Source organism: Onychostruthus taczanowskii, unplaced genomic scaffold (genome assembly GCF_017590055.1).
Source record: "Onychostruthus taczanowskii isolate IOZ18803 unplaced genomic scaffold, ASM1759005v1 scaffold31, whole genome shotgun sequence".
Taxonomy (NCBI): Eukaryota; Metazoa; Chordata; class Aves; order Passeriformes; family Passeridae; genus Onychostruthus; species Onychostruthus taczanowskii.
The window spans coordinates 5,925,976-5,951,045 of record NW_024500461.1 but is presented as its reverse complement, the minus strand read 5'-3'; the positions used below and the strand labels follow the sequence as shown (position 1 = coordinate 5,951,045).

The window sequence follows — 25,070 nt, the reverse complement described above, 5'->3', positions numbered from 1 at the left end:
GAGGGGCGCCCGGCCTGCCCGGCGTCTGCAGCCGCGGGCACCTGAGCGCGGCGGCGGGGCCCGCCCGCGGGGCCGGGAGCGCGTCAGGGGCCGGTGCCAGGAGCTCTCTGCCAGGGACTTGCGGCGGCCGAAGCTCCTGGGACACCCCACCCTGGTCTCCACCCCCCTTCACCCTCCGGCGCTAAATACCTCGTTGCTACAAACAGCCATTGCCCGCCGATGCGCGCGCCGATTTCCTCCCCCTCCTCCCCCCTTTTTTTTAATTATTATTATTTTTTTGTAATAACCACGAAGCTGTTTTTCAGCGTAAAGATGGTTGATTGCCCCGTGGGTGCTGCTCGGTAACCAGCCACCTTTCGCCGCTGCCCCGGCGGCCTCGAGCCGACTTTAGAAAGAGACATAAAAAGAGGAAGGAAAAAAAAAAAAAAAAAAAAAAAAAAAAAAAAAAAAAAAGGAAAGAAAATAAAAGAGGGAAAACAAAGCAAAAGTAGCCGTAATAGTCTCACCCTAGCCCTTGGCTGCAGGTCAGGGCTCCCTGCAAATTGCACAGAGGTATCTGGGAGGGAGAATTGACGGCAGAAGGATTAAGGGGTGTCTTTTTAAAGATTTCAGGAAAGAAGCCCAAACCTATAACATAATAAAAGATAATGTCTTTAAAAATCGGGGCAGGAGGGGGGAGGGAGCCTTTGTTACCAGAGGGGTACATGAATATGGATTAGGCTGGACTGTCTGGCTGAGGGAGCGGAGCAGCTTCCCTGCACAGAGAAAGCTCCCAGACCGAGACGCTGCCTTGGGTCGCACTCCCCAGTAACGTCTGAAATGCAACGTTTCTTAAAAAAAAAAAAATAAATAAAGACTGAGGAAGGATTACAAATCCTGAAGGATTTTGTAGCAGTTATTGCTTATAATTCTTAAGCATCAGAGGATAAGAGAATGAATAGTTGTCTTAAAAATTAAGTTCTGTATTTAGTGATTAAGTGAATTCATCTGAGAGAAAAAAAAAATCTACTTTGTTAAGTGGAATATTGGCCAGTATGATTTCATCTGTTTGTAATGCCTGGGTGCTTTTGAATTTAATTTATTCAGTTTATGAAGAAAGGTGGTTTTAATCACTGGCAGCAGCACAGATTTAAAATGAGGTCTGAGGAACAAACACGGGCTTTCTTAAGCATTCTCAGAAATGGTTTAAAACAATTTAGGTCTTGAAGGTTATTCTTGTTCCTATTTTTGTCTGTGAAGTTCAGATAGCCCCAGATCCAGCCTCCAGTGACAGTTGTGGAATCCTCACTGAGTGTTTTCGTTGGATTGATGTGAAGAGGGGAGAGAATGTGCCCCTAGAAATTTATTTGACAGTTCAGCTACCTATGATATGAGATCTTGCAGAAAACCTCCATTACTTTTTCAGAATGGCCCTGACGTCACTATGTTCAGGAGAACAATAAAAAATTAATACAGACCTATTTTTATTACTAAAATAATTCTGTATATGTAGGCACACAGCTTTTGCTCAAAAAGTATATTCTTCTGATATCACAGTGTTCAAATTAAGGCTATTTCTTTGAAGTTACTAATGCATCTTGGAGAAAAGGAATATGACTTGTCTAGATGCAAAGCTGCTTTTTTACAGCTTTGCTATAGTTCTCTTTTGCTATGTTATTAATGGGATTTTTATGTGGATGGTATCTCTAGACTTCCTTTGCTTCTGCTGTTTATTCGTCACTTGAAGTCATAATAATTTGTTTCTAAAACCACAGCTGGCTGCTATAAAGGCAGAGGGAGGAAGACCATGATTTATGTGGTGAATGAGAAATAAGAACAGAAGAATGTAGTAAATGTTTGTTACTTAAAAATTCAGATATTGTTAGGAAAAAGGTAGCATAAATATTAAATAGGCAGTATATCAGCAGGATCTTTCCTAAACAGAGTTCTGTTAAACTTTTTTTCATGAGAACCTAATGTCTCTTAAAAATAGCACTAAATATCTGATAAACTTACAAGAGTAATGAAATTCAAACTTAAAAACTGCAAATCTATCTTTAAATTACAATCTTGGCACCTCATAGGAGTGCTCTGGTTTGCAGTTACCTTTATTCTCTGGCTTGAGACATCTGAAAGTGCTATAGGCTCGGTGGAGTACGTTTGTATTTTACTGTTTCTTTCAACAATGTTAGTTGCTCTTTTACTCCTCTGTCTGCATGAGTCTTCCATACAGTCACAGGAGGGAAAAGAAATAGTTGTAAGGGTAAGAAAACGTGACTAAGTGAAATGACTTTTGGGACTATGGGCCGTATGTAGTCCATGAAACTACTTTAAGCTACTTTTTAGTTTTTTGGCACTGGGATATTTAATGCAGGTTAGGTCTGCCTGAAGAGTTTAACTTTATAAAAATCAGAATGGGGTAGGAGAAAGATGTGAAATGGAGAAAGAGAAAAGAAGGACCCGAATGAGAAAACTTAGTTTTCCAAAATAGGGTTTTTTAATTTCCCATGTAACAAACAGTAATTCTTCTAAACAGTCACTAATACAAAAACTATATACAAGTGAGGATTTAAAAATTTTATGTACAATTCAAACCAAATGCTTCATTTATTTTTAATCTGTTGTTTTGGGGTAGCAATTCTAGGAAAAATATTGCTGTACATATATAAATATGAATGCTTCTGAGCCAGTTTTAGAGGCATATCATCCAACTGGAGATGAAAGGCACCAACTTAAGCAATCCCTATTTTTTTTCCTGATACTACTATTCATGAATGTTGGTTCTGACTGTATATTATCCATATAGTAGGTATTTTTAATCAAGTTTTATATTAGGAGTGAAAATAGGAACATTAAGAGTTCTTGAAAATTACAAGCAGAATATATTGTTTCTGATGCATTCAAATGCATATGCTCAAGACAGGGAAGGATGAGTGAATTTATTTTTTATTTTTCCTTTAGGCAGAAATCCCTTTCATGACCAAGGAAGGAGGCAACAACGTTTTTACAGTCCTGAGAAGTGCCTGTTACTAGAAATGATTTTCACTTTGTTCCTGAAAAGTATGCCAAGTTTACTGGTGAGCTCGTACGCTGATTTATTTATATAATATGATGTGAGCAGAGGGGGGGTAATGTGCTTTTGACTCAGCTGATTTTGCTAAATTTACTCTGACTCACTGAAAAGATTTACTGATTTATTAAGATAGATTTACCTAGCTACCCGGAAGAATACAAAGGGCCTTTCCTTGCTCTCTTCATCCCTAACTTCCCAAAGATGCAGCACAGAATATCTATTATCCATTTGGTCAGTTAAAATCCCCTTCAGTTAGAAGGACAGCTATTGCTTATCACATAGGTCTACTTACTGAACGGATTTTGACAAGTGTTTACCTGAACTAGTCTAAACAACAGTGTACAGCTGCCATGGTTTCCCTATCCTGGGATTGCAGTCTGGTTCTTCAGCAGAGAAATAGGAATACTGAGCCTTTAGCTCCAGCAGATTGGAATGAGTTAATTGTAACTCCACAGCACGAGAAAGGTCTGCAAAGTGAACTCTTTGAGGATTTCTCCTTAGCAGTTAGGAGAAAGGTTTGCTTATTTCACAAAGAGTTCCTAAAGCATAATAAATAAAACATAGAGAAAACAAATATTTCAGTGTATGGGATCACCCTGCTCTTTCCAGCTGCCTGAGGAACAGAATGTTTTGATGAAATAGATTTATACCAAACAGTTTTACTCTTTACCAGCTGCCACCTTATTTCCTGCCATTTTTATCTATTCACATGTGAATTCTTTGCTTTTCTTCATAATATACATTTGGTAAAAGAGAATAACAAAAGAATTCAGTGCATAATTTCTATAAATCAGGGGTGCTCTAAAAGGAAAGCAACACTTGTGATTTAAAAGCAAACATCAAAAGATGGCACCAAGAAAGTAATACTTTGAAATAACATCCAGATTCTTTTCTTTCAGAAACAGTTGATAAAAAGAAGGATCATTCCCTTTGGTTCAGTGGATAGGTAGACAGATAATCACTGTCAAGCACGAAACTGACCATAAAAAGGTGGCATTTAAGTCCATCTCTCATCTCATCCTGTGCTATCTACTATCTAAAAGTAAAGGCCTAACCTGCATTGAGTAAGAGGTTACCTAGCCACTTGGGATCTTAAATGAAAATAATTAAATGTAGTGCTTGCTTGGTTTGTCCCATTTACTATTTACAATTTAAGGTAAAACCAAAATAACATAAAAATAATTTGGATACGCATGTAAAGGAAAAGTAGAATGTGATGGCACAGGGTACGAAGTATAAAAAAACCCCAAGGATAATTTATGCAGCAGTTTTTACTTTATGCTATGTTAGGCTTTTTTATAAACAGCAGAATTCTGTTATTCTGTGTTATTTTGTGAATTATTGAGTTTCACTCTGACTAAAACTAGCCAAATATTGCTGAAAGTTACTGGAAAATAAGTTGTAAATATACATGGTTTGATAGCATTTTCCTCCCATTCATGTTTCTTTCTCATGAGCAAGGTAGAAAACAAGGTCCTTTGCCTTCTGGAAAGGTCCAGCTTTGGTACAGTCTTCAAAGAACTACTAGGAGAATATTTGATGTGGATTTTAATATTCAGATTATAGCATAAAATGCTGTGACTGTAATGTTTATTTACCTTGGTTTTTTGGCTGAGAAAGAGCATCTAAGTATATATATGCACTACACCTATACACACATGTGTTCAGAACCATGGTCCTTGAAGTTTTGGATTTTTAGAGAAACATATACTCTTGTTTTTTTGTTTGGTTTTTTTTTTTTGAAAAATCCTAGAGATAGCACAGCTGAAAGCACTGTGAAATCTTGCATTCTTGTCCTAGATGCTGCCAGAAAAAACAAGCCTTTTATGCTTGAGGAGGCTTGAGATGTTTTTCTGCCAGTTGCGAGTCCTACGCCTCAAAGTAAAAGAGAGCAAGTAATGTCTGTGAAAAAAGTTTTCCTGACAGACAGCATGAAGGCAGCTCTCCTATGCTTTGCCAATCCATAAGTAATAAAGTTCCTTTGTTGGCAGAGAGTCAATTTTGAAACTAATAAGGAAAACTAAAACAGGTGATGCAGTGCCTATCTCTAAAAGGGAGATTTTTGAGTGAAAAGTGAAGTAGAAACTGGGTTATGTGTCTCTAAATAAATGGCCTCCCATCAGAAAAAAGATTAATTTTAAACCACTGTTCTAGTTCTTACATTAAGGATAGTTTAATTCACCCAGAGCTATTTGGCCTTGAGGATGAATTCCTACAATTAAGTGTTTATGATTGAAAGTTCTGCCATGGAGAGCAGACAGATGAATATCGTTTTAGGAGTACTGTGAATCATTAAATGAGTTGTAGAACCTTTTTTTGGGCATGAGCCACTTTTAAATTTCAGGCTAAGGCTATAATAGACTTCAGGAGAAGGCCTGACGTGTTGCTGTACTTAGGAGTTTGAATAACAGGATAATCAACGTTTACTAATGTATTTATAAACCTTAAACTTCTCACAGCTAATTGAAAATGTGCTGCCTGTTGTATGTGAATATGCTGCTGGGTTCAAATACATTTTTCAGATTAGTGCATTAAGTGTTAGTGTCAGGTAATGACTTTAACCTGCCTCTGACGCGTTGGCTTCTTTTGGCTCAAGATAGGCATGGCTGCTTTCCCTGCTTCAGTATAGAGGCTGGGTGTGGAATGTCATACAAACCTGGACAGATGACAAGAAAACAGCGCTAGCTGCCAACCACCTTCTCTCTGTTTGTCAGGATTAGTGCTTGCTTTTTGTTGGGATGGCTCAACGCCTCGTCCTGTATCTGACTGGCATACTGGGAGGACGTAAGCTGATGAAATACTGGCCAGACAGGCTGTCAGTTTAAAGGCTCAGGAGAGGAAACAGACATAGGGCCTTTCTGGTTAAGGAAAGAGCATTGGTCCACAGCTTGCCTTTTCTTGGCACAGCCTGTCCATTCCCAGAATCACTTGCTCCTCCTGTAAGCAGTTTTTCCAGGTATGTGGAAATTAAAAGCTCAAACAGTAGTAGATAAAATTGGACAGGCTGCTTGAAGAGTATCTCCCCCTGTACTGTACCCAAAACCATCCTGTGGCTCTGACAGAGCTCTGCCTGCAGCAGGGAAGAGAAATTAACTCATGCATCTCCTTCTTAACAACTTCAGCTTTCAGAGTGGTGTTTTCAGAACAACCCCAGTTTCAGTGTGGCTTCAAAACTGCCATCGGCCAGGAGCAGCCTTGTGAGCTGTTTGGTCATGAGGTGGCAATTCTGTCCTGAGGTGGGGTGAACGGCTTGGGGGGAGCGTAATAACTCCTTCAGCCATCTGATTTTAATCCCTTACCATATGTGACTTGAAGTCCTTAGATGCCCTCTACTGCCATATACCAGAATTAACAGATGGCTCTGTGTAACCAAATTCAGATTTGCTTAAGTTTGTTATTCTCTCTGTCCTTATAAATGAACAGAGAAGGGGAAATAATATCCATAATTATTGCAAAATATGCAAAGCATTTTATAAAGTGTGAGTTTGGGCTAGACATATTTTCTGACTTTCAGTGCCATTGCCCTACATTTCAAAATTTAACACTAATTTTAGTAGTCTCTTCAGAGCTCATTTCTCTGATAAATTATCCCTCTGTGAATAAATGTGATCTGGAAAGATGCCTGAGGCACAGCAGAATTTTTCCCCTGCATTTCATGCCACATGATGCTAGACAGAAAGAAGCTGCAAAACCTGCTGCTGTGGATCAGCCTTTGTTCTGGTGAGGAAGGAACCTCAGCCATTGGACGTATCTTTTGCGTAACACAGAACAGCAGGTAAGAGTGTACCTGAAATAGAACAAGAATGAAATTTCTGTCCTCCCTGTGCCTGTGTTATGACAGGTTTTGTGTGCTGGCAGGCACAAAGCAATCCTAAGTCAAACAGAACTAATCTTGGAGGAGATCACTCCCCAGGCTCTTAAGAATCAAGTGGCTCTGTGGTGCTTGAGCTTTAGCTGTGTTGGCTATGTCCACTCCTTTTCCTTCTATAGGAAAAGCCAGCAAACAATCCCTCCTTTAATTCCCTGTCCCAGGTTCCTGTCGCTGATTTCAATGAGTGGGTTTGGGCCAAATTAGCAGCCATATTTTGTGAACATTTTTAAACATGCCTTACCTTTCCTGAGGAGAGTATTATTTCTTTCTACTCTAGGTGTTTGCTGGTGATGTTACAAAGAGAAGCAGGCCTGACAGGAGGGAGCATGAGCTTTCCAGTGGAACATGTGACAGCAGGGACCTGCTCCAGGTAAATGGAAGACATGCAGGAGAGCCTCTGCCAGGCCAGTAAAAAGCCTAAGTTCATGAAGGGTGCAAATTTCACACTGCTTTCTTTTCCCTCCAGCAAAGTCTTCTACTTTTAGGCACACTGGTCTAGAATATGCTGCTTACATTTTTCAGGAGCTTTTATAATTTTTTCAGAACATAATCTCAAACTAGCATAAGTCCATAGCAAAATCTTATTATGAATGAGGGCTTTGTTCTGGGAGGCTATTTTTGAAAATGCCAGGTTATCAGCTAGCCATTGCATAAAAGGCTGAAACAGGAATTTGTTCACATGCCTTTGTTTCAGCATATTCATTCCTTCAATGCCTCTCCCCACTTTCTCCAAGAAATACATAGAGCTCTTCAAGTCCTCCTGGCAGGTGGGCTATATAATGTTATGGTGGCAAACCTGGAAAGCTTTACCAATTCATACCACCCAACAATGTGGTTCATTGCATGTATCTTTATTAGATCCCCATTTTCCCAGTTTCTTTAATGGCATTTCAATCTTTCAGTGGCTTTTTTTCTTCCCCTATCCATCAGGGAGTGAAATCATGTGTCCACAGAATGTAAATAACAGCTGTTTCTACTCAATTTGCATTTATATGCTTAGCACTTAAAAATAGCTTGTTTCTAGAGGCTTTCATAATCTATTCAATATTTCTTCTTAGTCAGAGGTACTAGTGAGATGTTAATGAAATCCCTTTGGACTGGCTGATCAAAAAGGCACAGCAACAACAATGAAATTCTTTGGATGCCTGATCAGTTATGCTTCTGAGTTACACTTCAGAGCAATCGACTGAAGTGTATCTTTTAATCTCCTTGGGCATTTTAAGATTGGTTAAAATGTTCCTTGGGCTGCTCTGACTGCTCTAAGGGGGCAAAATATGCCAGGTAAGGAGATTAATGGTTAAAAAAAATCTGTGCTCAACTGGTAGTGTATTTCTAGAAAAATTAATTTATCATACAAGTACAGCTGAACAGGGAAAAAAAACCAAACAAAAACAACACCTGGCAAGGTATTTAAAGGGAACAGCTCATTTGCCAGTGTCACAGATCTTTGAATAAACAAACTCCTTATGCCCTGAGAGTAACTGAAAAACAGCTCTTTGGTTTTTATACTACTATTTTCTTTTGTTGACATTTCATGAACCCTAAAGAGGATACACAATTGTATTTATTAATGCCTAAATGAAGATTTTAAGAATTATGTTCAATTACTGTGGGGTTTTTTTCCTCCAGAAAACTTTGGAAGCCTTTCACCTCATTATTTTGCCAAGTGTCTCAACTTGAACCATTTATTTAGATTTCTTTGCTCCTCTGAAAACTGATAATTACAGAACAATGACATTTATTGACCTTTGGTATGGTTCATTTAGTCCAGCGTTGAATGTGTAAGAAGATGCTTACTCCTAAGTGCAGATTTTGTTTGGTGTTACAGAAATGCACTTTCTTCTCTGCAAAATTTTTTATTCAGAAGAAAAATCATTTTATTTTTACAGGAGTCTCAATTAGGGCATCTCTGAACAGGAGACTCTAGACTGGTGACTGAAATTGTTTAGAAAATACTAATTACATGTGTGAGTTGCTGTATGCATAAGCCTGTGCCAGACTCATTCAGACTTGGTACTCTGAACAGACAAAGGTAATCTAAGATGAGGTAATCTCTAAAAATGCTGTGGGTTCACACTACCTGATTTCAAAGAGCAAGCTTGTCTTTCTAAATTTAAAAAAATGTCCCTGATGTCAAGAAGGACTTGTACTGGGAACATAAGAGGAATACAGATGGTTTATATTCACACTAGCTGGACTAGTTCCCTCTAGAGCAGACTCCTGTGTTCACATCCCACAGTGCTCCTTGGACTCCTGGTGCCCCTCTAGAACCAACATGCAATTCTGATTTTTCTGTGTTATCTTCCAGTTTGAAGTTTGTGTAATGGTGTGAAACTGTCCTGCAGGCTGTGAGGAGAGTGCTTTCCTAGCAGCAGAGGGAGGGTACATGCTGCACGTTCTGGGATGCGGTAGCTTTGAGGGCACAGCCAGCTTGGGTGGTTTAGAAGAGCACATCTTGTGAAGTCAAGCAAGATGTGACCTTGGGAGCGGTGCTTGGTGCTGTCCCTGCAGCAGTGGGAACGTTGCTCTCAGGAGAGCTTCTGGAGGTGTGGGAGCAGCAGCAGGAGCCTGAGCTTTGCTCCCAGACTGCCACAGTGACAACGTGCCCAGAGGGATCCTGAATGTCTCTGCTGCCAGCGGTGTGGTAAAGCCCAGGGTCCTGGTTTCACCTGCCAGAGTTACACAGGTATTTTCACTGCAGAATAAATGCAGCACTGGTAAAGAAACACAAGGCTTCTCCTGCATCATTTCCACAAAGTCATGAGTTAAAATCTTGGTTGTTTTGAGACAAAACACTCACCCAGTTCTAACAATTCAAGCTTTTGTCCCTGGACTGGACAAGGCCTGGCTAGGCACTGTGAGGTACTAACCACTGCTGCTCTTCTCTTCACGGCCCATGGTGTCACCTTTCAGCCTTACCGGGTTCACTTCAAATCCATCTCAAACATATATGGCCATATAAAGCCAGTGAATTGTAACCTCATGCAGCCAAAACTAGAGCGTGTTTTTTTCAGTATTTTAATACAAATATACGTTCTAGAAAGGCAATTTCTCTGTCATTTTTCTGATCTCTGCTTATGAGGAATTTTCCATGTATTTTATTTGCTCTGTGCTTCTACTCTAAATAGGAAGTCCTTTTATCTTAATCTAGTTCTAATTTTTTTGGAACTTGCCAGCACTCTATTACTCTATCACTAATGCCAGGGTTTTTACTGTAGGAAAAATGGCATGGGGGAAAGGGAATTCTGTAAACACCTACTCTTGGAAAATAACAAAGGAACCTGTACCGAAGCCAGTCAGTATTAAAAATTACAAAATAAATTTTAAAAAGGATATGAAGCCTTATGTTACTTATACCAACCAAACAAATGCTAACTAATTAAGGGTCAAGGAAATATTTTTCCTAGCATTTGCTTATTATTCAATAAAAACCATCAGTTTGTCTTAACTAAAGCAAAAGTGAAGAGCACTCCTGCAGCACAGCTCTAATGCAGTGTAACTCCTACAGAAGCTGGCTTCAGAAAAACAGTACTTAGCATATTATTTATTTAAACAAATCAAACACATTTGAATGAGCAACTAGCAGTGTTTAAGACAAGAAATCTCAGCAGTGTTTAAAAAACTTGGTGCTAATGACTAGGATTGTTTAAGAAACACTGATCTTTGCATGAAACTATTAAGCTCTGTTTTGTTACCATTAGTGAGTAGGAAATACATGTTTGTACAGGAGGGTCATGCTTCAATAGTTTAATCTTTTACTTAGGTTAATTTTTATTCAACATGGTAATGGCTTAGTGCACTAACTTTTCACTGTTCTTTTAATTTTCCTCTGTAACTTTCATGGTCAACATTTTATTAGTATTACCAGAAGAGATGCTAAAAACCAGTTCTTGCAGAATTTTTAAAATCTTCTCATATTTTGCTGGTAGGGGGATCCTTTTGCTGAGTAATTAAACATTGGTAGCAGTCAAAACTGGTCTTATTTAAAAGGTAAATTGCCTCTGACCTGACACTGTTTTTCATCTTGTCAAGTAGTAAAGCTGAATATAAGCATAACTTTTTTCTGTATTTATGTTTCATAAAGACCAGTTGGCAACCTTCTTAGCTGTGCCAACATCTTGTGTTGCCTCTACAAAATGAAAAACTTTGTGATACATACACCTACATCATGACCTTTAATGAAGTGGCATGCCAGGCCATAAACTTCTACTTCTCCAGAAGCCAGGAGATGCAAAATTGCTGACCAAACAAGCTGTTTAGTTCATCCAGCTTCGACATACCTCCCACTGTCTGATCTGCAGTGTTCCAACAACTGCAGTTATACACAGTGGAACTAAAATTCTGTATCAACTGTATTTAAAGTTTCAGATAATTCCATGCAAATTGCCCAGTAAATCATAATTTATCATGTTTGTTTTTGTAGAAGTACCTAAAGATAAAAGTTGAAATAATAGACTCATTTCATAAGAGGTATCAGAAAGATATATAAATAAATATCTTATTTCTCCAAACAGCTTATTATTTTTAGCATAACAGGGTTGATTAAATACAAGGTGAGATTAAAATCTCATACACAGTGTACATTTACAAATTAAATGTGTGTGAATTACTCTATACAGAAAACTCCTATAGAGCTCCTATATACAGACTTTATACTATTGAAGGCTAGCAGAAACATCAAAAATGGTTTTATCTGAATTTTAAGATTATTTTGCATAGTTGTGCTCCTAAATTAAAAAAAAAAAAAAAAAAAAAAAAAAAAAGAGAAAGGCCCCAATATTGATAAAAACATCTTCATCCTCCCTTCACAGAAAAGGAAAAAGCATCTTCACAGGAGAATTGTGTGACATATTCTAGACAATAAAATGTTAAAATAAGATCAACTGCCCTGTGCATGTACTTTTTCAGTTGACTGACCATAAGGGGAGCCTGTGAAGATTAACTCAGTTAATGCCTAATTAGTATCTGTCTCAATCTTGGAGATAATCCCAAATTTTATGTATCATAGGTACACAACTTGTTCCTTTATATTGGTGACTAGTGGGTTTTCTCTAGGTCAATTTTGTTATATTGTAACATTAAAATAAAACATACATCATCTATTACGGATGAGGAATACAGCCTACATCTATTTTATCTCTCCATTTTATAACTTCATTTTGGCTTTGAGAATGGAATGAGCATGTGAGAAATTACAGCAGAGAAGCTGCTAAAATTCATAGGCTGGAGAAACTGAGAAATACATTGCTGGCTTTGAGAAGCAGTCAGTACTGTGGCTTATAATGACCTGCCACAACAATTTATTGTGGTACAGCAGAGCTTGGACATGACAGATGAAGTTCAGACCGATTATAACAGCAGCAAGAGAGAAGTTTCCTATGGAACTTAATAGGAGGGGTGGGGAGGGAGGGCAGGATGGGTGGGTGGATGGGCAGGTGGGTAACTGCTGCCTTCACTGCAATCATGGGGAAGTGAAACAAAGTCATGACACCTGTCACATGGGTCACATTACTGCCCCACTGTCGACTTACTTTTTCCTCAGACTGGGATGGTGGAGATTTTTTTTTGTCTCTGAGTCACCCTACAAAACTTAAAGCAAACAGGCAAAAAAAACCTTTGCCCTTTGAAATGCAAGGCCTTTGGGAGGTGCTAGGGAGCTGCCTTTGCCGCAGTGCTCCCGAGTGTCACTACGGGAGCAGCCCACGGCCGCCTGTCCGGCTAAAGCTGCCCGCGGAGCCCGGCCCGCTCTGGCCCCGGGCGGTGCTGCCTCCCGGCGGGGCCACGCACCGCCTGCACGGCAGCTCCCGCCGCGCTCACCCAAGGGAAAACACCGGCTTAAAAGCATCCGTTTTGGTTTAATCTGGGGATAATTAGAGGAGAGGAAATAATTCTTTTCACTAGGCACCAAGATTAATTGAACTGCGATTTAAATGGTCTGAATTCCTGTGCGGGAGCACTGGAACAGGCTGTCCAAGGAGATTGTGGAGTTTTCTCTGTAGACATTCCAAATGCACCTGGCTGTGTTCCTGTCACCTGCTGCAGGTGACCTTGCCTTGGCAGAAATGTTGGACGATATAATCTCCAGAGGTGCCTTCCAAACCTAACAATTCTGTGATTCTGCAAGGTAAGGGCAAAATTTTTGATACATGACTGAAACAGAGTTTTCTAATGGCATGCAAGCCAAGCAAGGCCTGAGGAGACTTTTAGTGAGACATCTGAAAACCAAAAATCCCTCAGTAAGATGTACCCGACTGTCTACTATCCTCAGCAGTGAGCCTAAGATGCTCTGGAACTCAATAGCTACTAGGTACAAAACAAATGGCTAAGTGCCCAAACTGGGATACAAAGTGCCAGAACAGACTTAACACTGTGAATTTTACACAACTTAAGTTTTCAATTAAAAAGAACAAGGGCAGCAGAAAACAGAAATCCCAAACTAACTTTCAAAAAAAAATTTTTTTTTTTTTGCATGGAAGTAGAACAATAATCAAGTGGATGAAGTCTGAATTCCAAGTTTTCAAGTGAAGAGAAACAAAGACAGTTGCTTGAGACCTAGAAATCCAAGAAGAGAGCTTCAGATTACTGTGAGAGTAGTATTTTAATTGTGTCATGCCTCGGGTAACCCAGGGAAAAGATTTAGTAAAAGAAAACACAGTAAGACTGAAAGCAGCATCACAATAGAGGTTTTAAAACATCAATGTTACAAATTAGTAACAAAAGGACACAGGGTACATGTAGTGAACATGTGCTTTAGACAGTCTCCAGCCACTGGTCAGAAGAGGAAGTACTTTAAAGATAGCAGCCAGGCACATCATAGATTTTTAGCTCTCAAAATGCCTGAAAAGCATCCAAAAGTGTTTGGGAAATATTGTGAAAGCCAGTATTTCTACAGTGATTGTGGATGTTTGGTCACAAACAGGGTTTGACAGGCAAGAACAGACAAATAACAGAAGGTTATGACTGTAAAGGTTTCTCTGTAAAGCAAAATTTCTTAGCAGCATTAGGCAGCAGTAAGCGAAAAAGAATGGGGGAAAATAATTTTAAGTTTAAATCAGTCCAAGGATATATCTTCTTACACTGAAGTCAAACAGTGACAAATTAGGTATCAGCTCTCCAAAAATAAAAGGGACTCAATTTTATGCACTGGAACATAAAACACTGCATGAGATGTAAGTTCACTTATACACCAGAGTCCTCTGGTGAATATATATAGCAGGCACCACAAATTGATGAAATACCAAAATTTGTAGTATTACAAATTGCTACAATCTATTTAAAAAGTTATATTCCAGGCAGAAAAAGCCACTATTATGTTAATGCAAGTGAACTTACAGAGTTAAGCAGCCATCCTTCACAGAGACCCCACAGACACTACTTCACAACAGCAGATATAGTGAGCACCACACCATTAATAAGGAGGCAAAATCACTTGGCTCATGCTGGCTTGAGCACGGACTCTGATATCATTTAAGCACAACAGAGAAAAGGAGCAAAACGATTTCATGCTCTGCCATGATAAACCATTATCAGCTACCCATCATTTGGAGTTAAAAATGCACTGGCACTAGTTTTCTGTATAAATTTCCACAAGTATTTAAAGCAGCCTTTTTACACACATCCAACATTGCTTTTTTCACACATAAAGGATGCTCAAGGGAAAAAAAGTTATTCAGTAGTATCTTTAGAAACTAACAGTTTCTCAACATGTCAACTGAGAAGAAGAGTGGTACTCAATGTCTAGCAAAATCTGTAGAAAATGCACCCTGGCAAAATGACACTAGACTAACAGAAAAAACAAACCCCTTCCTTGGTTATCCAAATTGCTTTGGAAGAGAAATGCAATAAAAATATATGATGTAAATGAGATTATTATTTTCTGATTATTTAGAAGGATCTACTAAGGAGTCTTTATGAAGTCACTGGCATCTTTGGAGCAGCATAATGTTCCAAGCTAGCCCTTTCTATTAGAGGGCTGATGCCTAAAACTGTAGACTGGAACAAAGGGGTTTTTTCCCTTTTCCTGAAGGAAAAAAGTGCTACATGACATAGAATACTACACGAGGAAGAACATTTGAGCACTACAAAATGCTAAAGCAATGAAGTAGAATCAGACCAAACTCCTACTGTAATACAGCTATTCCAACTTATGTATGAACACAGCATCCTCACTGAGTGGTAGTTGGGGTCTGATTAAACAAGCAAAAAGACCCCCAAGAACCAGGAATGCACACAGAAGTTCTCAGATATCTGAGAATGGAGGATGATTTAGAAGAGCAAGTTACTGTGTCTTGGATGCTAAAAATTAACCAAGGTGGCCACAACAACAGGCTTAAATACAATCACTTGGCTGATGTAGAATTAAGCATGGAACCAGGTATCTCACAAGTGTAACAGAAGAAGAAAAACTATTTGTTTTCACAAATACCTCATGTAATATTTTTCATAAATACTATTTCATTAATACTTCCATATTCACGCTCACCTTACTAGATTCCTAAAAGAAAAAAAATATCCCTCTCAAAACTACCAAACTCTAGCACATCCATTTCTATACTTCCCATTTTGACACAAGCCTTGTATGGATTCACTTGACCAATGATAAGCCTCTGACCTCTTGAATTTAATCCGAGCACTCCATCCCTGTTACATCCTGATCTAAGACTAGTCCATTTGTTGACCAGGAATGCACACCTGCCTTCACTGACTCCCTATTTTGTCAGTGCTGTTTTGTTGCTTTTAGTAGAAAATAACAGTCAAATCAAGTTAAGCATGTTCTGTTACAGCCAAACATGTCACCTTCTGTAACTTTTATTTCCAATCAAAATTAACAGCATAGTCCTGATGAACGAGAAGTTATCTTCGCTATCGGTCTTTAGGAGGATTAGGATTCTTGCGTCTTCTATGATACCTAAAAGAAAAAAAATGTTGCAGTGAGCGCAAGCTGTGGACAGCCTTTATTTTTATTGTATTTCTGCCCCCAGTGAGTGATCTGAGGTTACACAAGGAAGTGAAATACAAGATACACGAGCACAATCCATCACCACTCATTAGATGTCATCTCTGTTGTTTGTGGAGTTACATAATGCTACTCATTTCTATTGCTACATCTGCTACAAGCACGCAATAATCCAATCAGTTCTACAGCTGAATAGGCACAAAGGCTGCTGCTTATTCTTAATCCTTTGTGTGAAGTTAATTTTATTACATGGTCAGCCTTGCCTTTGGCTAAAGTGACAAAGACGTTCAAAGGAGCTGTGCCAGACTGTATGTTAAATAGTGCAATATTTTGTAGAAAAACTAAAAACCAAGTTATTCTGAACAAATAATGAACCATACTTTCCTCATAATTATGCATGCTAAACAAGGCAGATCCTGTCTGATCTTCATCAAAGTGACAGCTACCCTTTGGTCATAAAAGTCCTATCTTTCCATTCCTTGTATCTACTCCCAAAGCACATTAATTAAAAAGTTTTCTGTGGACAACAACAGCAAAAAAATTTGCCTGTATTATGTCTCTGTAGCTATAAAATTAGCAGCTATTGAAAGATGGTGTAACATGGAGTGGAAGGGTGTAACACACACCAGAATGCTGCTTGTTTACATTAGTATACCTGAATGCCCAGAGTTCTTCTTTAAGCTCAATCATGTATATGTGCACCTCTCCTCCTCCTCCATTTCTGAATACAAGGCACACCAAAGAGCACTTTTCACCATTCCAAATGAAAAACCTCTACTATTAAGTTCTGAGAATCATCCCACTGAGGTTGCTAAGGAATAGGCAATGCATGTTTCCAAGCTGTATTTGATTATGTCCATTGAGGGTATTTTACATATTAGATTCTGGTGTGGAACTTAGTAAATGACTCAAAGCAGTAGCTAACTGGATGTATGAGAAATTTCTACACTGTCACATATTTTACAGAAAAAAAGTGGCAAAGTCTATCAAAGGAGCAGTGTTTAAAAAAACCCTCATTAAATATAGTCTTCCATTTACCCAACACTGCATTGAAAATTTTATGTAGCAGCCCAAATGCTAGAGGTATCTTGTCTGACGTAACTCATCCTAGGTTGAATCTGGTCATTAAATTTTTCCTGTATTTCCCTTTACTTCCCAAAGAACAGACAAATTGAAAATACTTACTGTCCCACAGGATACCAACGATGTTTTGTTGTGTAAAACATTTTGCTAAGCTCTTCAATTGTAGGACCTCTACTGTTCTTTAGCTCATTTTCATTCAATCTGGATTTTAAAACTTGATCAAGGTTTTCTTCTTTATTATTCACTGGATCTGGCCGTGGTATGGGCTAAGAAAACAGTAATGTATATGTATGTCCTGTTTCTCCTTGTTTAATTTAATTGAGAAAGTAAAAAAGCCAAGCTACATAAGAGTAATCTGTAATGCTATCTAACAGATGAAACCAAAAAAATACAGAAAAATACCTGCAATTGCAGTGGCTGTTTATTGTCCCCACCTTCCCACCCCGTATGAAACCATGCCACCGTGGAGCAGGTATGTCTAGACACACCTATTTACCCTATGTTCTACAGCTGATGACCTTACCCCTAAAACCAGCATTCCTCTAGTCAATGTTGCAGATCTCAATCTTACAATTCACTAGCTGAATCATCAGCTTCAGTTCCACTAACACAAAAGTATCCACACCATTCCCAGTCAGAATTTTATTCACAGCAACCATCTCTCACTATGATATTTTATGAAAAACCTTTGCTAGGATTTTTCTCCTATTCTAGCTGAGAAGCCTCAGAAAAGAAATGTAAACAATAACTATCTGATGGCTGTGGAATGTGCTCTGGACGTTGTTGACCAACAGGTGCATCTTTCATTGGTCCATGTGAATTGTTTCTACTTAATGACCAATCGTGGTCTAGCTGTGTCAGACTCTCTGAGAGTCACGGGTTTTTATTATTCATTCCATTCCTTTCTAGCTTTCTGATGGATCCTTTGTCTCTATTCTTTTTAGTATATTTTTAGTATATCATTTTAAGATAACATAATATCATAACATAATAAATCAGCCTTCTGAGACATGGAGTCAAGATTCTCATCCTGGGGCCCTCGAACACAATTATCATTGCTAAAAATCTTTTACAGGACATGTACCTTTGAGAAGAATGTCACTCCTAATTTTTTATGCAACAGGTAAGACCAATTTGTTTGTTTTCAAATGGAAATGTAACTACTCTACTATTACAAGTATTTTCCCTTCTTTTAGCCTTTTACACCTGTTTTTCTTGAGGTATGTGCAACTGACAGATTGAAAAATATTGCTATGCAATTTGCAGGCAAAAAGTGCTAAAATGGTTTAGGTTTCAATGGAGAATTTTCACACTGGGTACTTCAGCATCACAGCTGCCAGCCGCGGTATTTCACTAGCACATGAGAACTGGAAATTCAAACAAAAAGTGTACTCTAGAAAAATTTATCTAGGTGTTAAACCACAACACTAGATTTATTTTCATCAATGTAAACACATTAAAAGTACTACTGATAGATAAAAATCAATATTTAAAGTTCTTTGTGGCTTTTATGAAGTCAATGCTGAATGGAACTTAAAGTTCAAGTTGAAAACAGTGGCAGCAGTATTTCTTTGTATTCTCTCGTGCAGTAGGACATGTGAACCATAACCTGCATTCCAATCATCCTCTCTGAGTAGCAGCCACGTAGACAGACACTATTTTCTCTGTAGTGCACAAGTGTTTTAGTACCTTGTTTAATTCTCCTAAAGCTTCTGTATGCTGTGATACCTGAGCTTTTCTCACTCTACAACCTTCCCTCAATTCACCTAAGAGTAAATTCCTCCTTGTGGCAGCAGCTATATTCATCAGTCATTTACTTCACAGATGTGCTGATCACATACTCAAAAGTATTTCAAATTAAAAAAGGTGCTCTAAAGACTCAAACCTATGAATTACTAAATGCCTTTACAAGAGTAAGAAATATAAATGTGCACACTTGGACATACTTTTGTATGCTCGTATGGAATCTCAAGCGAAGGGTGGTAGCAGACAATTGTCTTCGAATCGGATGTCACTGCAAGTTCCACTTTGCTATAAAAATTAAAAAAAAACTCATAACTTTCAGAAGTACTGAACAGCTGAGCAGCCCATGTCCCAAAGAAAACTGGATTTGACCCTGCATTTATGAATCCTTAATAGTCTTCTATAAAATAAAGGTCACAAATATTTGATCCAAACCTCCAAGTTTTTGTTTCCTCAGTCATCTTCCTTTTTTAATGGAGAGGAAAAAAGGGGCTAAAATAAATTATTAAAATAGCTGGAAATATGAGTTGGAAAAAAAAATCTTAAACACTTAAATAGTTGCATATAAAACTCTGAACAGATGGGGATAATGATCTCTAGAACAGCATGGCTTTGTAAGATGTATGGCATCTGTAATGAAATAACACGAAATAAAGCTCTGTTTGGGGTTCTAACTTTTCTGTTATGTAGAAAATGCTGGACAAGAAGTCCTACTGAGAGTTTCATTGTGAGAATGTAACTTTTCTCACCTTCCTTCCCCTTCCCATGAGACATTTAGCTTCATAAAACTGTGGTGACATGAATTCAGTGTTTCTCACTGTATTTGTATCATCTTTTCCCATTTCTACACAGGTTTCCCATGCAGCAGCACAAAAACATCTGGACCTTGTCTTAACAACAAGCATCAATGGAAATTACTACTCTAAGCTAATTTTGCTCTTCCACAAACAAAACTGCAAGGGTACTGGGAGTCATCAACATGTTTAGAACAAGTCCTGCATGACTTTTCATTACATTGAAACATTAACTTCACAATCGTTACTATCAGAGACAGTACTTTAGCTGATATTATTAGATATATCCAATATTGGTAATAGATGTGTTTGATACTATTATATGATGACTTCAGGACAGAAAAAGAAAGTAGCCCTGGAATAAACTTTACAGGAAAGGCCACACATCAAAGCACGTTTACATACCAATTGTAGTCTTCAGGGAGAACTGAGTATGTAGATTTATGGCAAGCATGATACACAGCTCCATCTGCAATAAAAATCCAAGTAAAGAACTCTGATGTAGAAACAAGCATAGCTGTGCCAAATTAACAATGTTTACATTTTCAATTTTCATTGTGTCTTAATCAGGGATTATAATCATATTCAGTTTTAGATTAACATAATGCAAATACTCTCTAAAGAGAAGTTCATTTTAGTACACAGCTTTCTAGCAGTGTAATCAAAAAATCACAGTATGCAGGCAGCTATGACCTATACTTACCTTCCTAGTTGCATTGTTTTCCTGAGTAAAACCACTATATGAACAAAACACCTATAGAATTCACCATTAGGAAATATCCTTTATATATGTAAAGAACCTTAGGACTTAGAGGGAAGGTTGTAATTTCATTCACAGCAGTATTTATTATAAAAATCAAAAGGGGTTCTGACTGAATATGTAGAGAAATGTTTTCCTCATGAGGACAGCCAGCCAGGGGGATTCACTCAGGCAGGTTTGTGAGTTCTCTGTCCTTGGAGATTTCAAAGACCCAGCAAGCCCTGAGCTGCCCAATATGACTGCAGAGCTGACCCTGCTTTGAGCAGGAACTTGGATCACAGACCACTCAAAGTCCCTTCCCCATGGTTTGATTCCCATTTTTTTTAAATAGAATCAGAGAACAATTTGGAAAAGACTTTAAAGATCACAAAGTCCAAACACAATTAATAGGTGTTCAATAGCCCCTCACACAGGAATCATCCTGTAGGCATTGCTTTCCACAACAATGCAGGTATGCAGGCCTAAGGCAGGCCTGGGATCTGCCTGGAGTTGACTTCCACTGAGAATCCCCCTCCTTTATTGCCACAACCTGAGACAAATCCACATGGAAGTTTCTGTGTCCAGTAAAGCTTTTTCAACAACTACGCTTTTAGAACAGAATTATGATCACAAGAAACAAGTCTTCACATGTTCTGAGCTTTCTCTTAAGTTATAAAAAGGTTTCAACTTTATCCTACATTATTTTATTTAGACCATCTTTTCATACAAGCAGGATTCTTCATGGCTGCTCCTACAACAGGGAGAGAGCATACATTGTGTCAAGACTGCAAAGGCTGAAAAAGCCAAGAAGAAACTTTTGTGTAGCTATTGTCCTCTCAGAAATATTTTAGATGCAAACTCTTAAATTCAGAATTACTGTCAGCACTTCCACTCTTCAGTTCTTCTAATTAAACTATTCTTAGTTATTAAGGAGTTGAGTTCTGGTAAACTTCAACTAGGCTGTATGTCTTCCTAAAATTTCTTTCCTTCCTTGCCTACTTCCCTCTAAAATGTAACATATCTATTCTATTTTCTCCATTACTGTCTTTTCTACCACCTTTACTATCTTCCCTATGTCTTTCTATTGACACCTAAAACATGGACAAAAATCTAAGAAATAGTACTGCCTGTTTCTACTTGTTCTCTGCTTACGTTAAGTAATGACATTTTACTCCAGCCTTTTCTCACCATTTTTCTAAGTCTGAAAAAATCAATTTAAATCTTCAATGATAATCAGTGGTAAGAGGGTAGTATTTACAAACTAATCAATAAATTTGGGGAGCATCCTACTTGGACCATGAAAGTTTTAAAAGCACAAAAAAAGAAAAAACCAAATAAAGATATCCTTTAGATTACTATTAGAATAGAGCACGGACTGACAGACTTGATTCTCTGTTCAAATAGAAAAATCACTTCCATGTTTCCATTACTTTAAATAGTACAGGAAAGAGGTTCTCAATGAACAAATTTTAATATAGGACTTCCACAATTTCATCACTACTTACTCTGCAGTGGGACCTGCCTACAGGTTGCTGCTGAACGCATCCAAAGGAGGCTGGACCATGCAGTTCTAAGTGACATTGCCATGGTGACAGCAGAGAGGAAACCAGTCCTGGACAAGATGGAACTCAAACAACTTTTTCTCTGCAGAACACCCTCTGAAAGAAACCAGTTTTGTAACTATTCAGCATACAAAAGACTAACAATTAAATTTCTTGAATATCTTAAGGAAAAAACAAATGTGCAACATAATTCTTCATTGTCAATTGTTCAGAAGTCCTTATCACTTAGGATAATGGTACCTGTCTCCTTAACAGTCAAAAATAGCACAAGACTTTATTTACTGAGAGAGAGTCTTTGAAGGTTCAACTTTTAAAAAAAGCTTCCAGGCCTGTACCTTCTCACAGGCTTTTCTACTGGTACTCACGCACCTAAAATTTGCATCCTTCCTTCGGCACACTCCATAAAATTACTAATGAAATATGCTTTTCTTGTTAACAATAAATATATAATAACAGTAAATGTCATCAACCAGTACAAAAATATAAATATTTACAGACTACACTTGCTGTAGTTAAAAAACTCTCCAAATGCAGTTAATCAGTTTCATCCATCTCAGCAATACACCTGAAAACTCAGAAACACCATTTAGAATACCTTAAATGTTACCCAAAATTTCACAGAAGCAGGATACCTTATGTTTTTACTGTCTATTGGGAAAAAAAATTGCTTTAAATAGAAACTTATAATGAAACCTAAAAAATGTCATTGGAAACAGTTTAAAAATATACACATTAAAAAAAAAAAAAAAAAAAAAAAAAACCAAAAAAAAACCCCACAAGAACCTTTTAAAAGTACCTCATATTTTGGGTTACAGAACATCACCAAAAACGTGCATCTTCCAATTTCGACACATAATTATTCAGCATTCTTTTTATCTGTGCCAATGTTGCTGAAGTGAGGGGAGCACCAGCACTTACAGAGCTGCTCATAACTTGCCCTCAGAAGCTCATTAACAAAAAGGGTGCGAGGAACGCGGCGGATCCCGGTGCAAGGACAGAGGTCAGCCCGTTCCCAGCCCGTTCCCGGCCCCACTGCGAGACCGCTCCAGTTGGAATGGGAACAGTCCCACTCCTGGGACAGCGCCCAGGAAACTCCAACGCGTGTGCCAGCGACACGCGAGAGCACGAAACCCGAGGCTTAGAACTAACGAAGACATTCAGCACTACAAACAAAGTCACTAATCCTTCAGAGCAAGCACGAATACCCGTTATAAAAGTCCTGAGCGTGCCGCACAGGGCCCAGCCGCTCCGAACGCATGCAGTCTCGGCGGCCTTGCCCGGCCTCCCCCGCGGGCACCACCAGCCCCGCCGGCGGAAGCGGCGCCACGCGCCCGTTCCGGCTCCGGCGGCGGCTCGGCCCGCGGCACGCCGGGACTCGTAGTGCGGCACCGGCACCGCCCGCCTCGCCTCCCGCCCTCAGCGCTGCTCCGGCATCGGTGACAAGCTCTCAGCCGCTTCATAATAATATGGCTGCGGGAAGAGCTAGGCCGGGCGGTGCCTGGCCGGGCTGGGGAGCAAGAGGATACACAAACACATATTCACGGAATCGGTTAGGTTGGAAAAGACCTCTGAGATCATCCAGTCCAATCTTTGACCCATCTACACCTTGACACCTAGGCCATGGCAGTAAGCGCCATGTCCGGTCATTTCTTGAACACCTCCAGTGATGCTCCACCATCTTTCTGGGGAACCTGTTCCAATGTTTAACAGTCGTTCCTGCGGAGGAATTCCTCATCAGATCCAGCCTGAACCTCCCCTGGCTTGAGGCCTCTTCTTGTGCTGTTGTCCAAAAGAACCCAGATTCATTGCCTGGTGTGCAAAAAGTCAAGAATTAGCCACTGTGGCCAACACTGTCACAGGCTGTCCAACCCCCACCTTATTACAACCTCTTTTCAGGTGGTTGTAGAGAATGAAGAGGCCCCTAAGCCTCCTCCAGGCTAAACACCCCCAGCTCCTCAGCCGCTCCTCATGGGACCCTTGGTCAAACACTGACTGCTTACTCTAGTGGTCCCTGTGCTGGGAGAGTCTTGGGAGCTCAAATCCACAGTGGAGGCACTGAGGCAGCCTCAGCATTGCCAGCAGCTGTTCGGCTGAGGGAGGGGGCACAACGCCCCAGCAACAGGCAGCAGTGCACCTGCCGGTCCTGGGAATGTGCCAACGTGCCATAGCCTTATATTAGCTGCAAAATAACTCCTCCGATCCCATAATTCGAAGGGACATCTCTAACATTATTGGTTATTCCACAAGCAGGCAAGCATAGCCTGCTTGCTTTCCAGCTTAAATAACACAGTGGCTACAGCAGCTTCCTCTGTTCAGGCAGCCAGATCTTCACTGTACCCGTAACAATCTTCCACAGGGAAGGCCTGTGGATTTTATGTAGATGAAATTGCATGTTTCCAATATTCAAGGCATACAGAAAACTCACCTGAATGTCTCAGGCACACTGCTGCTCTGGGGCTACCTGCTGTACTTCTTTCATAGACTGAGTCACAAAGCATTTCAAAGACAAGGTTATATTTACACAACATTGATGAAAGACAAGAAGAAAAGACAAAAATCAATTGTCTGACCTGCTGCTCTAGTATCTGGAATGGCTCCAACACTTTAGGCATTTACACATCCACAAGGCCTCTAAGTCACATCAGCAGACCGTGTCTTCATTCCTGTCACAGCATTACCCTTTTGGACGCTCTTGGTTAGTGTCTCCTGAAAGGCTGCAACCTCTTCCAGAAAGCTTCCAACGATTGCATCTTTTCTGGTCATTAAGTGTGGCACTGCAATTTTGTGTTGTCATCAGTGAAAGCCTCACAATTTCAGCAATGTTTAACTTTGGTCTGTAGTTGCAGAGTTGTAGTTATACTGATAATTTCCAGCAGTATAGCAGAAGCATAGCCAGAAATCAGTAGTCAAGAGCTGATCCATTCCAGTAGTGCTGACAAAGGTTTCTTCTTGAGTATTCTTCTATATGAAGGAAGATGGAAGACGTCCATTTTGGGGCTCCCTGCAATATTAGATTCATTACACCATAGAAAAAGGGGGCAGAGATGGGCCCAAATGTTTTACATACTACTTAAAGAGATGCAACCAAGGTGAGAAATCACAGCTCCACTACAAAGCTACTCCAGATTTGTGGAGACAACTCACTTTGTAATTCCAGCAAGTTTCTGTGTGCAGATACAGAGGCATCTGATCACAGAAGCAACACAGTTCTATGTATTTTCTGCTGTGTACTAGCTTATGATTCCCACAAGGAAATCCTTGTACTGTACA

General features: G+C 39.3%; 1 protein-coding gene across 2 annotated transcripts; it reads right to left on the bottom strand.

The window, feature by feature from the left end:
- Positions 1–10,674: 10,674 nt before the first annotated feature.
- On the bottom strand, positions 10,675–23,159 carry MRPL42 (mitochondrial ribosomal protein L42). 2 transcript variants are annotated; one of them, XR_005953062.1, is made up of 7 exons: positions 23,006–23,159; positions 21,744–21,896; positions 19,905–19,968; positions 18,909–18,993; positions 17,065–17,228; positions 15,720–15,831; positions 10,675–13,475 (listed from the first exon to the last, which is right to left on the bottom strand). XR_005953062.1 is itself a non-coding variant. In XM_041409858.1 (6 exons), exons 2-6 carry the CDS (start codon positions 21,823–21,825, stop codon positions 15,786–15,788), a joined length of 441 nt encoding a protein of 146 aa, XP_041265792.1. In that variant the 5' UTR covers positions 21,826–21,896; positions 23,006–23,159; the 3' UTR covers positions 15,716–15,785. The 2 variants fall into 2 exon arrangements, 1 of the variants encoding a protein (XP_041265792.1); XM_041409858.1 differs by lacking the exon at positions 10,675–13,475 and having other exon boundaries at positions 15,716–15,831.
- Between the last annotated feature and the right edge of the window lie 1,911 nt (positions 23,160–25,070).

Excerpts from the sequence above, each read along its gene's own strand:
- MRPL42 (XM_041409858.1), bottom strand. The coding sequence starts at position 21,825 with ATGGCAATGTCACTTAGAACTGCATGGTCCAGCCTCCTTTGGATGCGT. Across the intron at positions 19,969-21,743 it reads TAGGCAGGTCCCACTGCAGA|ATGGAGCTGTGTATCATGCT; the intron begins GTAAGTAGTGAT and ends TTTTTATTGCAG. Across the intron at positions 17,229-18,908 it reads TTCCATACGAGCATACAAAA|CCCATACCACGGCCAGATCC; the intron begins GTATGTCCAAGT and ends CTGTTTTCTTAG.